At 30.5% G+C, this 15,935-nt stretch overlaps 1 protein-coding gene across 1 annotated transcript; it reads left to right on the top strand.

The window, feature by feature from the left end:
- The first annotated feature begins 2,633 nt into the window (after positions 1-2,633).
- LOC107841900 (1-aminocyclopropane-1-carboxylate oxidase homolog) lies at positions 2,634-15,626 on the top strand. Its single transcript, XM_016685754.2, has 4 exons — positions 2,634-3,391; positions 12,883-13,688; positions 14,211-14,532; positions 15,071-15,626. Exons 2-4 carry the CDS (start codon positions 13,147-13,149, stop codon positions 15,320-15,322), a joined length of 1,116 nt encoding a protein of 371 aa, XP_016541240.1. The 5' UTR covers positions 2,634-3,391; positions 12,883-13,146; the 3' UTR covers positions 15,323-15,626.
- Positions 15,627-15,935: the final 309 nt, after the last annotated feature.

The following is a 15,935-nucleotide window of genomic DNA, read 5'->3' as shown; positions in this document are numbered from 1 at the left end:
TTCCTTTTCCTAGGATGAAAAATAATAATAAGTTTTTTGTCCACAAATTTAAAAATTCTCCGGGCTCTCTTTTACAGTCTAAATTAAGAAACTGGGCTGCTCCAGCATCATCTATTGGTAACCTATTTGGCATGAATTTAGCTTTAGAATTTATATGGTATTGACAATTATAATCTTTCCATTTTTTGGATCTTGGTAAGAAACTACTTCTTTGTACAGGCTCATTAAAAGAACTTTCTTCTTTTTTAGGGGTTTCAAAGGTACCCTGAGGTCCTCCTATGTCTTCTTTATTCATATACACACGATAATTTTGATCGTTTAGATCAAGTTCTTCAAGAGCATAGACTAATTCGTCTAGTCCATTCATTCTCTTCTGTTTCAGTAAGCTCTTTGATTTTTATTTTGAGAAGTAGAGGCTTCCTCTTTATCTTTAGAGGCTTTTGAAATTTCTTCTAATTTTTCTAAATCTTGTCTATGTCTTTTTTCTAAAAATTTTGATATAATCTTTTCATCTAAGTTTCCTTTTTGATAGTTTCCTTTATTTGAAATTCTTGAGGTAAAAATCTCATTTCTAATTCTTTTTCCTAATTCTTTATTAAAAACTTTAATTTTTTCAATAAGTTTACCCATACTGGCTAGTGAATTATTTTTAAGGGTTTTAATTTCTTCTTCTATTAGATTTATTTTAAGGCTTATATGTTTTTGCATAGCTAAAAGATCTTCAAACTTATTTAGAGCTCTTTCTATAAATTCTTTGACATTCATTTTTTAAACAAATTATTTTCTAGTTTAAATTCTAGATACCAGATTTCTAGTTCTAGCACAAAAATGATTTTCTTTTGATAAAACAAAGATTTTTTACAGACTCCTGCAAATTGATTATAAGCATTTCTTTCCTTTCGGATACCGAGTTCTTTTTGTAATTCTGGTAACATTTTTAAAGCTTGTTCTTTATCCATAGTGTTTAAGTAAATTTATTATCCTAAAGAACTTGCAATTTTACAGATTTTTATATAATATTTTAATCTACTTGTGCTGTATGTAATATCAAGTTCTATATCTTTGATTTCTTTTGTTATCAAAGCTCGTTCTTTTATTAACATATTGTTAATGATTAACCAATTATTGTTTTTGTTATAATGCTTTCTATCCAAGCTAAACTTTCTTTACGATATTTTAATATCTCTTTAAGCTCTCTTCTGTAATTAATTTCGGCGTATAACCAACTTTGTCTTAATCTAATTCTACTTATGTATTCTACAGGCATATTTTAAGTTAAAAGAATCTCTGGATTTTAAATGAATTACTAACTTTGCTTCTAAACTAGAGATCTGATTAAATAATTCAATCTTTGGGATCATTTTTTGTTTCATTCAATTGTTTATATTCTAAATAATCATTTTTTGTTTCATTCAATTGTTTATATTCTAAATAATTACTATTCAGAACCTTTTTGACTTTTTTAAAAAATTTTATATTTTGAATGGTCTTCTCATAAAATATATTTAGCAACTAGGCTCTGATACCAATAAAATTAAGTTATTTTAAAAACAGGGTGAATATGAGAAATATTTAGACAATTAGTCAGTAAAATAACCATCATCATATTCATAAGGCCAATAATCGTTACCATCAGAGTATGGTCCAAAATCATCTTCATCAGAATCTTTGTAAGAATAATCATTAATAGACCATTGTTCCAGCATAATATGATCTATGATTTTATCTAGGATTTTTTCTTATAAGTCTTTATTTAATTTTATCACTTTTAAAATAGTGATTAATATTTTTTCATCTAAGAAATAAGTATAATAACTCATTAAGCTGTAAACGAAGTCGTTTTTATTATATTATTTTTATATCTTTTTAACAGAGTAATCTGTGTCATTTTTAGATTATGATTTTCATTTATAGCTGCAACTACTAGTATTCTTAATCCGTTGATTTGAGAGTTATTTAAATAATTTTTTAACCGATATATATTCTTCGAGAATAATTTTTAAAATTTTTTATATTATTATTAAGTCTTCTAATATTTATTTTGGTTTCCCAATACCAATTTGTGTATGTATATCTATATATATACACACATATCTCAATCAGGTTCTTATTATAAATATATTTTTATAAAAATTAACTAATAAGTTATTAAATCGGACGTGTATACTAAACTATTTATATAATTTATATACATTATACTAAAAATAATCTTTAGGATAGTAGAAAGCATCAACAAAATTAATTTCAATAGAAGAAAGATATTTAGATCAATAATAACTCAATTTTAAATTTTTATTATTTACCCAAATTCAACTTTTATTCACAAGTTTCAGTTAAAAAAGCATAAAAATTAGTCCAAAACTTAAAACAATTCTCATATTTGCTTCACCATTCCACCCCAATAAACATAAATTGATCTAGCCTGTTAATTTATTTCTAGTTCGATGGTCTCAAAAGTTTTGATTACATATTTATTTTTATATTTATATATAAAATTTATTATTTATTTTATTTTTATATTAAATTTAGACCGTCCGATTACACGATCAACGACCCATATTTTAGTCAACAACGAGTACAGCGAGCGTCTCATTTCTCTAAAAGAAACCAGGGCATGCGCCTTTTCTCTTCCCAAAAAATCAAATCAAAGCGTGCTCCCCCTTCCCGAAAAAGCCGATGGGTCACCATCCCCATTTTTCCCAAAAATGACAACCCGCCTACCCCGGTTTTCAGTCTGTCCAGCCCGTAAATCCGCGAAAAAACAGAAAAACCAGACCTCAGAATGGTGCTATAGTATATTATCAGCTTCAAATTCGCCATTAATGGCCTGGAAAAGCTGAGGTACGAAAGGATTCATCTCAGAAATTCGAATTTCCTCCTTTCCGTTTTTTCAGTCTGAGGTTTCAAATCCGGACTTCAAGTCCGGATTTATACCTCTAAATGTGGGTCTTCCGTTCCCATGAAAAAGGGAGACAGAGAGAGAAAAAAAAAAGCATAGAAATTTTTTTTTGGAAAGCTTTAAATCCATAAGAAAAAAAAAAGTTTAAGGAGGAAGAGGTCAAAAAGGGGGAAAAGGAAAAACAGTGAAAAAAAAGAGGGAGCAGGTTCTCTAAACAGACGAAGAGAATTCAAAAATTCAAACGAAAAAAAGGCAAAGTTTTGGAATCAGTGGAGAAGGGGGAAAAACATAGTCTGAGTTCACAAAAAAAAAGGAGTGAAAAAATAGTAAGAACAAGGGAAGAAACAGAAAAAAAAAAAAAAAAAAAGCAAGCAAAAGGCGTCTCGAAAATTGTTAGCCTCTTACCATTGGTTCGAATTCAAAGCCTCGAAGTTGAGTTTGTTGCTGGAAATCTTTCAGCGTTAAAGCCCCGGTTTCGCTGCCCCTAAAAAGGTGCGCACCCGCCCCCCTTCATCTCATCTTGTTCACTTTTCCTTCCTCTATTCTAATTTTATAACGCTGCTCTTGGAGTAATACTGTTTGTTGCTGCGTTTTGGTCTCGTAAACGAGCATTCGGGTCTGTTTTTTTTTAATTACATTTACGTGCATACAAGTTCATGGGTACAAAAATATAAGATGTGGTTTGGTTTCAATTTTGATTGTGCTATAACTGTTCGTTTTCTGTAAAATTGAGTCGAACGCATGATTTTAGTTTAAGTTTTCATAGCCACCAATTTCACGAGATAGGGCCTGGGAGCGTTCGTTGGTTATTGTAGCAAGGTTCGTTCCGAATGGTTCGCTGAAACAGTCATCTCTTTCTAATAAAGGCGGGTAGTTGGAATTTGAGGTTGTTATTTAAATCAACCGATTAAAGCTCGTGTATATTTTGGCGAAACTGTTAAGAACAATTGTTACCATTTTTAATTTTATGTGTATCGCACTACTTGAACTAAAATGAGCAGGGGAATAGCGTCAATTTAATTTTGTTTCACTTCTGCACACGGTCCAAATGGAAGTAGTATAGTTCATGATGTGAAGGAGTTTCACCAGTTATCTTCACATAAGTATTTTTCATATGACCACAATTTGTAAGAGCCTTGTTTAAAGCATATCCGGAAAAGGATGACAAAATCCGGCCTTAGCTTGCATATCTCATTTGGTATTTATCGTGGGAGTATGCTGTAACAGTTTGTTTGAATTCGTTAATTGTTTTTCTTGTCACTAATGATGATTAATGATTAAGTTCCAAAAGGCATGTTTAAGTACCTCTGTCAAGCAGAAAACTTGTCTACTGCATGTAGCTCCTTACAATATGTCTATATCAATACTATATTACTCCCTCCGTTTCGAATTAGTTGGCCCTATTTCTTAAAAATTTTGTTTCAATTTACTTGTCAAACTTATCAAATCAAAACTATTTTACACTAATTCTTCCCATTCTACCCTTAATGGGTATTAAATAATCTACACTTTTCAAAATTTTTGAAAATAACGTTTTTATATTATCAATACAAACTTTATGACTTGACTTTTTTTCCTTCAAGGTGTAATACTAATATTATTCCTATAAGATGACACAACAACACTTTTCAATAGTCATCCATTACTATTCCTATAAGATACTACTCCATATAATATTTCAAAGATACAAATATTATTTCTTCTTACTATTCCTATAAGATACAAATACTATTTCTTTTTACTTTTCACTTGCTCCATATGGTATTTCAAAAAATATGAAGATTGATATGCAAAACACATCTATTGTTAAGGAATCATTTACGAAAGTTGAAGTTTCGACGAAGATTATAGTTGATGAGTCAATAAAAAAGATTGAGAATTTTGATTTGAACGTCAAAGATTGTGGATTCGACTTAAACAAATTTCTGGTAGAAAGAGAGGAAGGATTTGAAGACGAAGAATTAGAAAAAACGTATGCAAAATGGTTGAAAATATTACTTTCTAGTTTTTATTGAGTTTGGAGTATAATTTATTTATTTTAGCAAGTTCTCTATGTGAACTTATTCAAAGTTACAATCTTAATGACATGTTTTTGTTATTTTAAAAATATTATGATATTTTTAGATTACAATTGTTTGTTGGTATAAACGTGACAATAGAATATAAGATTAACACAACTCGACTATTAATTGTGAGTTGTTAATAAGAGAGATTTCATTTTAAGGAGTAATATAATATTCAAATGCTTCAAGATAGGTAATTTCAAAAGAAAAAAAAAAGTAAACATAAAACTAGATTCATCCTAAATAATTGAGAACATCATCTATTAGTTCTGAATCACATTTCAGTTGAATGTGAAGTTGACCTTCTTTTTCTAACATTGCCTTTTTTATATGCGGAATATTGTACTTATTAGAACCTTTCGCTTGCATAATTTCTACCATGCAACATTGTAGCGTCAGAAAAATTTGATTGGTCTTCTCAGTTGGAAACAATTCATATGCCTTAATAACGACATTAACGAGTTCATCCATAGTTTTTGGCGCCTCCTGATGTTGTAATGATTGAATAGCATTGAAAAATCCAAGATCCAACACGTTCAGGTTAGGAGAATTAGGAGGTTGACATATTAAACGAATATCAAATCCATCTTGTTGTGCGATTTGCTGAAATTCTTCATCTTTATGGCGGATGTGTGGCTTGGCATTATCTTGCTGAATAAATATCGGATAACAATAGTCCTCTCTCGGCCATATTTTCTTAATGTCAGGAATGACTTTTTCAATTAAAAATGACCTCATAACGTCTCTGTTTATTGGAGATATTGATTTTGTCTCTAGTGTGCCTGCAACTCTGTTAAGAAATCCAATGATTAGGAGTACATTTTACCTCCGTTTCGAATTTGTAGGCCCTTTCAACCATGGCATGTACTCCTTAAAATGAAATCTTTCTCTTATTATATTTGAATATTATATTACTTCTTAAAATGAAATCTTTCTCTTATTAACAACTCACAATTAATAGTCTAGTTGTGTTAATCTTATATTTTATTGTCACGTTTATATCAACAAACAATTATAATCTAAAAACATCATAATATTTTTAAAATAACAAAAACATGTCATTAAGATTGTAACTTTGAATAAGTTCACATAGAGAACTTGCTAAAATAAATTATACTCCAAGCTCAATAAAATCTAGGAAGTAATATTTTCAATCATTTTGCATACGTTTTTTTTCTAATTCTTCGTCTTCAAATCCTTCCTCTCTTTCTACCGGAATTTTGTTTAAGTCGAACCTACAATCTTTGACGTTCAAATCAAAACTCTCAATCTTTTTTATTGAATCATCAACTGTAATCTTCGTCGAATTTTAAACTTTCGTAAATGATTCCTTAACAATAGATGTGTCTCCATATTTTTTGAAATATTATATGGAGCAAGTGAAAAGTAAGAAGAAATAGTATTTGTATCTTACAGGAATAGTAAGAAGAAATAGAATTTGTATCTTTGAATTATTATATGGAGTAGTATCTTATAGTAATGGATGACTATTGAAAAGTGGTGTCGTGTCATCTTATAGGAATAATACTAGTAGTACACCTTGAAGAAAAAAAAGTCTAAGTCATAAAGCTTGTATTGATAATATAAAAAAGTTATTTTGAAAAGTGTAGATTATTTAATACCCATTATGGGAAGAATTAGTGTAAAATAGTCTTGATTTGATAAGTTGGACAAGTAAATTAAAACAAAATTTTTAAGAAAGTGGGTCAACTAATTCGAAACGGAGGAAGTAATAAACAAAAGCCTCCCCCTTGTTCAAGTTAACTTGAAATATGACGTCTTAATTTTCTATCTTTTCCTTTCTTGTTTGAGAGTTCGGGGAGCTTCGGAGTAAAGATAAATTAAAATTTGTTAGTAATTGTTTTTCTTGTCATCTTGAATCAAAACTAGCTTGATAGATAGGAATACATGTTTGGAACATTTTTCGCTAGTGTTTGTATCGGCAAGTGTCTTTGAAGCCTATTTTGTCAAAGTTTATAGTAAAAAATATATATTTCTTTAGATAGACGAAGTGTGTGACTTTGTTGCTAATATTACTCACGCACACTTATGTTAGATGATGTTTTAGTTAGTAAATGGAGATCATAGGTCTCTATTAATGTCATTTTACTATTATTATTCACGTAAGTAGTTATAGATTTTGGGTACTCTCTCTTACAATTGCTTGAAGGGTATGACTTGGGTGCTTATATATTTGAGTGTCTCAACACTAGTTTGTGATCTATGTCTTACTATTGGAGTATTTATTTGTTATCATTAATCTATTTTTTATTTTTAGCTTGCTTCTAATCTGTTTCCTTATTTTTTTCTTACATGTGAATCCGAGAGTTGGGAGTTTCAATTGAAACTCCTCTTGACCCAACTATTGGGTCAAACACTACTAGGATCGCAGAGTTTCGAAATTTCGTCAACTTAAAACTTCAAGTTCCGTTAGGAGTCTAGTACCTCTTAGTCCCTTCTCTTTACTTAATATTCATGCTATGTTGTTAGTTTAGACTTGAAACGGTAGTTAGTTATTGTTGGTTATTGAAATTTTGTTGCTTATTGTGTGTATATTGCCTTAAAGTTTGCGGTTTTCCTTCGAAATAAATTAACGCCCTTACCTTTTCGTTACCACATGACTAGACAAATGAATTTTCTTAAATAAAAAAGGGTTTAAACAACTCCAATAGCCGGCTAACTTCTCACAATTAATCGCTCTCAAAATATTTTTATAAAATGAATAAGGTCGCAACTCCAACAATTTTTTTTCAAAACAAAAGAAGAGTTTTGATATGATCATACAAATAGTTTATATGGAACTACTCATCAACTCCAACTCACTTGAATAAAATAAATTGTATCAATATTTCATCACATTTTATTCATCCTTTTAAATTAATTTTATATACTAGGCTTTTTTTAACCCAAAAAGATCAAAAACATAAGATACAAGTAAATATACTCTTGTCATATACAAAATGTTGTTACTACTACCTTTATTGATTCCTTATAGTATGCAAGCCTATTTTACTCAAAAATTAAAACGTTAATATATTTTATTTATTTGTTTATTTTTGAGAAACGCGTTTTGTATAAATTTACTTTCGAAATAAATAATTTTTTTTGTACATGATTTATAAACTAATAAATTTTTACAAACTTTAATGGCATGTTCTTTATCTTATAAATATTTTTTTTACACCCTTATACATCATAAAATTGTATAAATTATAAAACTTTTAGTATAACAAAAATGCTAATGTTAACTTTTTCACTCCGCTTTCATGTTTCTTTTATAAAAATATACATGCGTATTTTGATAATAAATTATGTAACGTTTTGTATATCACAAGAATATGTTTGTGCATCTTGTGTGTTTTTCTTAAAATTTGATAAACATATGTGTAGTTACCGCCATTTTCACAAATAATAAAAGTAATTATTTTTCTAAACTGAGTGTAAGGACTATCTTCAAATAGGCACCGAGGAATGCCTAATACCTTCCTCGTGTTTTAGTTTGGACCCTTCACACAAAAATATGTCGAAAGGTTTGTAACCTTTGACAAAAGGGTGGTTTCCTAATTGCGATGACGATGTCTTGGACCGTCTCGCTTAAGGTATATGCAATATGACCTATTTCTAGAATAAAAAATTTTTCTAAATGTTTGAGAGTGGGACTGAATAGCTGCGAGAAGGCACACTAACTTAATTGCACAGACTCTGAAACTAAAAAAGGTTTGGAGGAGTGTAGATACACCCCGATGCGTGAACCATATTGTGTGAATTGTGTACGACCAAAGACTCGATGGGAAAATGCAAGTCATAAAGTAGTAACAAGTAGTGTTTTCAAACAAATAAGGAACGCAAGTTTGAATTTGGCTTGCGTCCTTTCACACAAAGCATGATATAAAGACACGTAAAGTAAATAACATCATAAAAGCATAGAAATCCTAAACTAAGCGTGTTAAGGTTAAAACTTAAGTTCTTTAATTTCCAGCAGAGTTGTCATTCTGTCGTGACTCTTGGGTTTTGAAAATTTACTTTGAGTTGCCACCTAACTTTTACGAAAAATCATTTTTTTATGTAAAACTCTGTTTTGGTTTATCGAAAATATTTTGAGTAAGGATTTTGGTCTATCAAAAATTTATTGATTCATTACTTGCTAAAATAGTTATAAGAAATCCTTTATTGCATATTTTATTATTGTTATCTTTTCAAAAGAGAAAGGAAACTTAAGGTATAGCCAAACGTGATGCTATCATGTACAAGGAAGTAACATAATTATCGCAAAAATTTACATGCATTTTAAGGATGATAATATAATTTACATATATTAGAAAGTTAATAGTCTTTATAGTTCTATATGAGAATTTGAAGATATATGAATTTAAATATTTAATTACAATTATTATGGAGTAAATAAAATATTTTATAGCATGGGAGTTTATTTGCGAAATGTACTTTCAAGAGCGTGAGAAATAGGTGGCTGGTTATGAATATATTGGAATTATGTAAAAATAATAACAACATTTATGATAAATAAGTGCAGTAGCATGTGAAGGGGTTGTTTAAACCATGATAATATAATGTTAATGATAATAATAATAACAATAGTCATAAAGATGATAATAATAAAAGCGATGAAAATAGTTATTGTGAAATACATTTTTAATTAATATTTTCTTAATAAATGTGGCGGTCAAATACAACGGAGAAAGTAGCTTTAGCAAAAATACATCTTTCATTCAACAATAGTGAATCGAAAAATGTGCTCACGAGATGTGACTTTATTCTCTTAATTTCGTTAAAACCATCTTCCAATCTACTTCCTTCGTTCGCTTAATTTTTTAATTAGATTTTTAATTTTAGTTGTCATTTTTGACATATCTAGAAAAGACGATTTTTTTTCCTCTTTTATTCTTAACATTAAATATTTTTTTCTAAATTAACTTTAAGATACAATCTAAGCATTATTTAATAGGGATTCTATCATAAAATAATTATGTTATTAATTATTTTTAATAAATATGACAAATAAAATCGAATGAGATGAGTAATAAAGTATATTATACTCATGCTGCCAAATATATACGAAGAGGGAAAAAAATAGAAAAAAAAAGGAATTGGCTTTGCATAAGAGAGGGGCCCACGGTGATGTCACATAAAAGTCACTTTCCGAAAGTGATATACATAACAAATTGTTACGATTTGGCACATTTTTTATTTTACTATTGATGTGACAAAATACTGTCACTTTATTTTGAAGTTCGCGTAAAACGTAAGAATTTCTTAAGTTTTACATATTTTTTGGTAGAACGTAAGAAATTATTACGTTTTACAAATAAATATGTAAAACGTAATAATTTATTATATTTTATAAAAAGTTGACTTCGTTAGTTGATCGCTAGAAGAAAAAGTGAAAAACGTAATAAATTATTACGTTTAGCCTATTTTGGTAACTTATTAAATATGTGACCTATTTTAATCACTTTTTTAATTTCTTGACTTATTTTGATTCCGAGTTCAATATCTTCTCATCAGCTTGAGCCGCAGCATATGATGCAAATAATTCTTTATTGGCACACACGTGGCGAGTGGCACCTGAATCAATTCACCACTCTCTAGGATTTCCAACCAAATTGCATTCCAAAACATAGCACATAGATCGTCCGCATCATCTTTAGATTCATCCATGTTTGCTTGATCGTTTTTTTGCCCTTCTTGGGAGCCCGATAATTTGTAGATTTATGATCAACTTTACCACAGTTAAAGCAAGTTTCTTTGAATTTCTTCTTAGGATGATTGCCTCTTCTTTGATTTATTGGGGTCATCTTCTACAATATTCGCTCATTTGTTGCAGAATTTTCTCGAGACCTCTTTTTGACTGCCTTGTTATCCTCTCCAATCCTTAACTTCACAATGAGGGTCTTCAACAAACATCTACTTGCGCTTATTCTTTAAGTTGTTCTTGAAGTTTTTCCACAAATGTGATAACTTCTCGATTATAGCAGCTACTTGAAAAACCTCGTTCACAATCAAATCTACATCAAAGATTATGTGAGTATCAAGAACATTTTTAATTTGTTCAATAAAGGTATTAACTAAGTTTATATCTTCAGCTAGGAGATCATGAATTATGACTTGTAATTCTTGGACTTGGGCAACAACAGTCTTACTGTCTACCATATTAAATTATAGAAATCTTGCAATAATGAATTTCTTTATCCCAGCATCCTCTGTTTTGTGCTTCTTTTCTAAAGCATCCCCGAGTTCCTTTGAGGTCTTCATATTACTGTGTGCATTGTACGTATCATCATGTAGGCCACTCAATATGTAATTCTTACACAAAAAATTTGAATGCTTTCAAGCTTTCGTCATCATGAAGTGTTCTTTTTTCGGAGTTTCTTCCATCAACTCATGAACACTTTTCGTGATGAATCTTTGCAGACTCGGAGTAGTTAGATAAAAAACATCTTCTCCTACCATTTTTTGAAATCCACACCAATAAACTTTGCTGATTTTTTTCGTCGGTGTCATGGCAGGAGCTACATTCGTACAACTTGAGGTAGCAATGTTCGTTGCTGCAACAGTCGTCGTTCCTTCATTAACTTGGTTATCATAGTCATTTTTTCTGTCACAATAAGACAAAATTTTAGTATTACAAAATACTAACAATAAAGTTTTTAAACTTTAAACCTTTTGTTTCTAGTTTAACAATGAAATTTTTATATTTTTCTAACCGTCAATCGAATAAACTTTAACTCGTGATAAAGTTTTTTTTCTTCAAATCACTATTAAGTTCAAACAGAGTAAAAAACCAAAGGTTTTAATCTTCAGAAATTCAAAATACAGATTACAAAAGTACTTTCTTTATAAATAGTGATATCTTTTTTTTTCACCAAACAAGCACAAAAAAGAAATATATTTTTTCTTTAATAAATTTCTATATTTAATTCACATTAACTTCAGCACAAGTTCAACCAATTTATGAACTATCAAAATAAAGTTTCAAGAACTCCAAACACAAGTTCAAACAGATGAAGAATTGTTAATATGAAAGTTCAAACTATTTTTCTAAAAAAATAATAAAAAACAACTTTAAGAAAAGAAGATGAAAGCAGAACTGATAGAATCAAGTCTACCGAATTCATTGTGTCTTTAAGGAATTTATTACCCTCAAGTACCTGAGGTTAATAGATTATATCCTCTCAGGATAAAATGATTCACTTCAGAAAAAAGTGGTACCTCAAATTTTCTAAACAACGAACTCACTTAATAGTTTAAAAGATCACACTAGAGTTTTAAGAGGAAGAAGATGTTTCTCTTGCAAAATTTCATCTTTCTACCTGAGGAGTCATCAGTGTGTTGTTTCATCAAGTGATATAATGGTTCAAAAAGATGCACCTCTTTATAAAGGTGTAATTCTTCAGAAAAGCCACAACCCATTAAAAGTTATAATCATGCACCCATATTGCATCTTGTTTTTTTTTTTTTTTGAAAAAAACATCTATTTATTTTTTATTCATACTCTCAAAAACCTAACCGTAACATATATACATGGAAAATTTTGATTCAAAGATACGTCGGTGGAATTCTTAATGGAAAATGTCTCCATCATTCAATTCAATGATTTGATTAATTTAGACGCGATTTCGTGTAATGAACTTTGAAAAAGACCACACGCTCCGTCCAAGACCACCAACTCCATGGTCCCTCTTGTATTGTGCTTACTAATTATTTAAAAGAATTGTACTTGGTCCCAAAGAAAAATGATTAGCATTCTCAATCAAAATCTAGATCATCTCTCTATTTTCTTCTAATCAGAATTTCTGATTCATATCTTTTCTATACATTTTTTACCAGCTTAAAGTGATATATTTGTCTTTGCTCAAACATTCGAAAGCTCAAATCCGAAACCTTTGTGATTTTTACTTAAAGGTAAAGAAATTTCGATCGTCACACCACACCTTTACGTGGTACTTCAAGAACATATTAGTACCTCATTGGACTCAGCGGCTCGAAATCCAAGATCTTTGCTTTTGAGTAGAGGGATTGAATTTCGATCATTTCACCACACCTTGGTGGTAATTCAGGTACATAATACCTCTTCGGTTCAACTTACGTGATATCTTCGTTCTTGCTCTTCCTAAATATTCGAGGCCTCAACCCAAAATCCTACTTCTTACATCTCACCAAGACTTGATGGCAGCCGCCAACACACAACAGAATCTTGCTACTACTTTCCAACAAAACTATGACAAATATAGTGAACTAAAAGCCTTTGATGAGACAAAAGCAGGAGTCAAAGGGCTTATTGATTCTGGAATTACTAAAGTACCTAAAATATTCATCCATCCAGAAGCCTTACAAAATAACCCCTCAAATCCCAAAAATACAAATCCCATTTTCCCTTTAATAGACCTCCAAAACATCAACAACAACAAGAAGGAAATTGTTAAACAAATTCAAGAAGCATCAGAGACATGGGGTTTTTTCCAAGTGATCAATCATGGTATTCCAATGTCAATCCTAGATGAAATATTGCACGGGGCACGACATTTTCACGAGCAAGATGTTGACATTAAAAAACCATACTATAGTCGAGATGTTGCAAGGAATGTTATGTACAATTCCAATTTTGAGTTGTTTAGTGAAAAATCTCTTGGAGCAAATTGGAGAGACTCACTTTACTCTGTCATGGCTCCTTATCCTGCTAAGCCTGAGGAATTGCCTGACACGTGCAGGTATTTCTTATAGCAATATTGTTTGTCTGTATAGCTGTTTGAGTTGTTATAGGGTGATGATGTTATAGAATCTATATGATTAATATACGTATGAAAGTATGGTTCTAAAGAAAATTAGGCTGTTATAATGAAATGCTATCATCGAAGATGATTTTTATAGAGAGATCTGAAAGTAACTTTTCATAACAAGCTTGATATGTCAACTATTAATAGAGTAATAACATGTTACAACCAATTAATTAGTTCCATCTAACTATTATACAAACAATAACATATTCAATGTAATCTCACTAGCGGGGTCTTATCAGGACAGCGGTGCTGTCGTTGAACTTACCCTACGTTTGTGGACTAGAAATGTTGTTTTGGATAAACTATTAGTGTACAACAACAACAACATACCTAGCGAAATTCCACAAGGGGGGTTTAGGAAAGTTAGAATGTACGGCAGACCTTACCCCTACCTTGTGGAGGTAGAAAGGTTGTTTCCTCTGTTTTAATTTATCAACTTTTACATTTTTACAGGGAAATTGTAATTGAGTACTCAAATCATGTGATGAAATTGGGATACACATTGCTTGAATTATTATCACAGGGACTTGGTCTCGAACCAAACCATCTCAAAGAAATGGGATGTGCTGAGGGGCTAGGCATTTTGTGCAATTACTACCCTTCATGCCCACAACCAGAACTTGCAATAGGCACAAGTAAACATGCTGATAATGACTTTTTCACAGTTCTTTTGCAAGATGATATTGGTGGACTTCAAGTTCTTCACAAGGATCAATGGGTTGATGTTCCTCCTACTCATGGAGCTTTAGTTATCAATATTGGTGACATTCTTCAGGTAGAGTGTTTTTGTCATTCTTTATTTGCCTCTTAAGCGTACTGTTTACTTTTTCTAGCCGGTATACATGGATTATACACTTATTATATACGATCATAGACGTATTATAGATGGATTATACATATATTACACATTCGTTGGCTATTTTCTGTTTAATCGGTTGGTGGAAGACTATTTAGATTAATTCCTCATAATTTTTTCATGGGTGTTCATTGAATGAGAGAGTTGGAGCAATGGTAAAGTTGTCCTCATACGTCTTACTTATAGGTTAGATGTTCGAGCTGTAAAATTTAATCATTGATGAATGTGTCTGGGGAGGCTACTTACATTCTATGATGCTCAGGCACTTCAAAATGTTTCTGAGTATATGTCAGTTCCTTCAAATACACTGCATTGTTTAATGATCTGACACGATGCGACAATCTTTTTGGAGAGTCTGACCAACATAGCTTACATTACATTAAATCTTTCATTTAATGAGTTTCAACAATTTACTATCAACTTGTAAAGTTTCATTGTTCAACTTTTGATTTTTCAGCTTATATCTAATGACAAGTACAAAAGCATAGAGCATAGAGTGTTGGCAAATAAAATTGGTCCAAGAATATCAGTAGCAAATTTCTTTACCACAGGGGCATTGACATCTTCCAGAATTTATGGACCAATTGAGGAGTTACTATCAAAAGACAATCCTCCAAAATATAGAGCAACAACAGTGAAGGACTTCTTTGAATATTCTAGCAAGAAAGGACTTGATGGCAAGTCTAATTTGGATCACTATAAAATTTGAACTTTTTTTTTTGGTTTATCACTAATATTTGATACTTATATTGAAGGCTGACTATAGTTGAATTACACATTGTTGGGAAAGATGAGCCACAAGGGCCTTCCAAGTTTTCAACTAAAAAAAGGGGACAAGTGGGTCTCACAAATTTGTCCCTTGAACAACTGAGATAATTGTTGAACAACTTCACAAAGTTGTCGAACAACTATGCCTAGTTGTTCAACAACCGGGACAAGTTGTTAACTCAATCACTTATTGGACAACTTATTTGTCCTTTTTAATCCAAAGTTCCCTCATTTTGGAGTTGAAATAACGTTTTTAAATCCCTCGCCCCTCTATATTTTTGTGATTTAATTCTTTAAGGAAATTCTTGAGTTTGAAATTGATAGAGCGTCATGTGAAAGCGTATTACTTGCAAATTATAGAGATGATAATTTAAACAAAAAGAAAAATATACTAAAAAAAGCATATTATTAATATGTTTTGGTCAAATATCCTCTATGTCATAAACTAATATTGAAAAAAACATAGAAATAGACAAAAATCTCCCCTGAAACAATAAGTCTTCTAAGATTATAAAATTCTTCACCAATTTTAAAAGCCATATCATTGTGAGCAA

The sequence above is a fragment of the Capsicum annuum genome, chromosome 9, assembly GCF_002878395.1.
Source record: "Capsicum annuum cultivar UCD-10X-F1 chromosome 9, UCD10Xv1.1, whole genome shotgun sequence".
Classification (NCBI taxonomy): Eukaryota; Viridiplantae; Streptophyta; class Magnoliopsida; order Solanales; family Solanaceae; genus Capsicum; species Capsicum annuum.
Note: the sequence above shows the minus strand (reverse complement) of the source record. Positions and strands in the feature narration are given on the sequence as shown.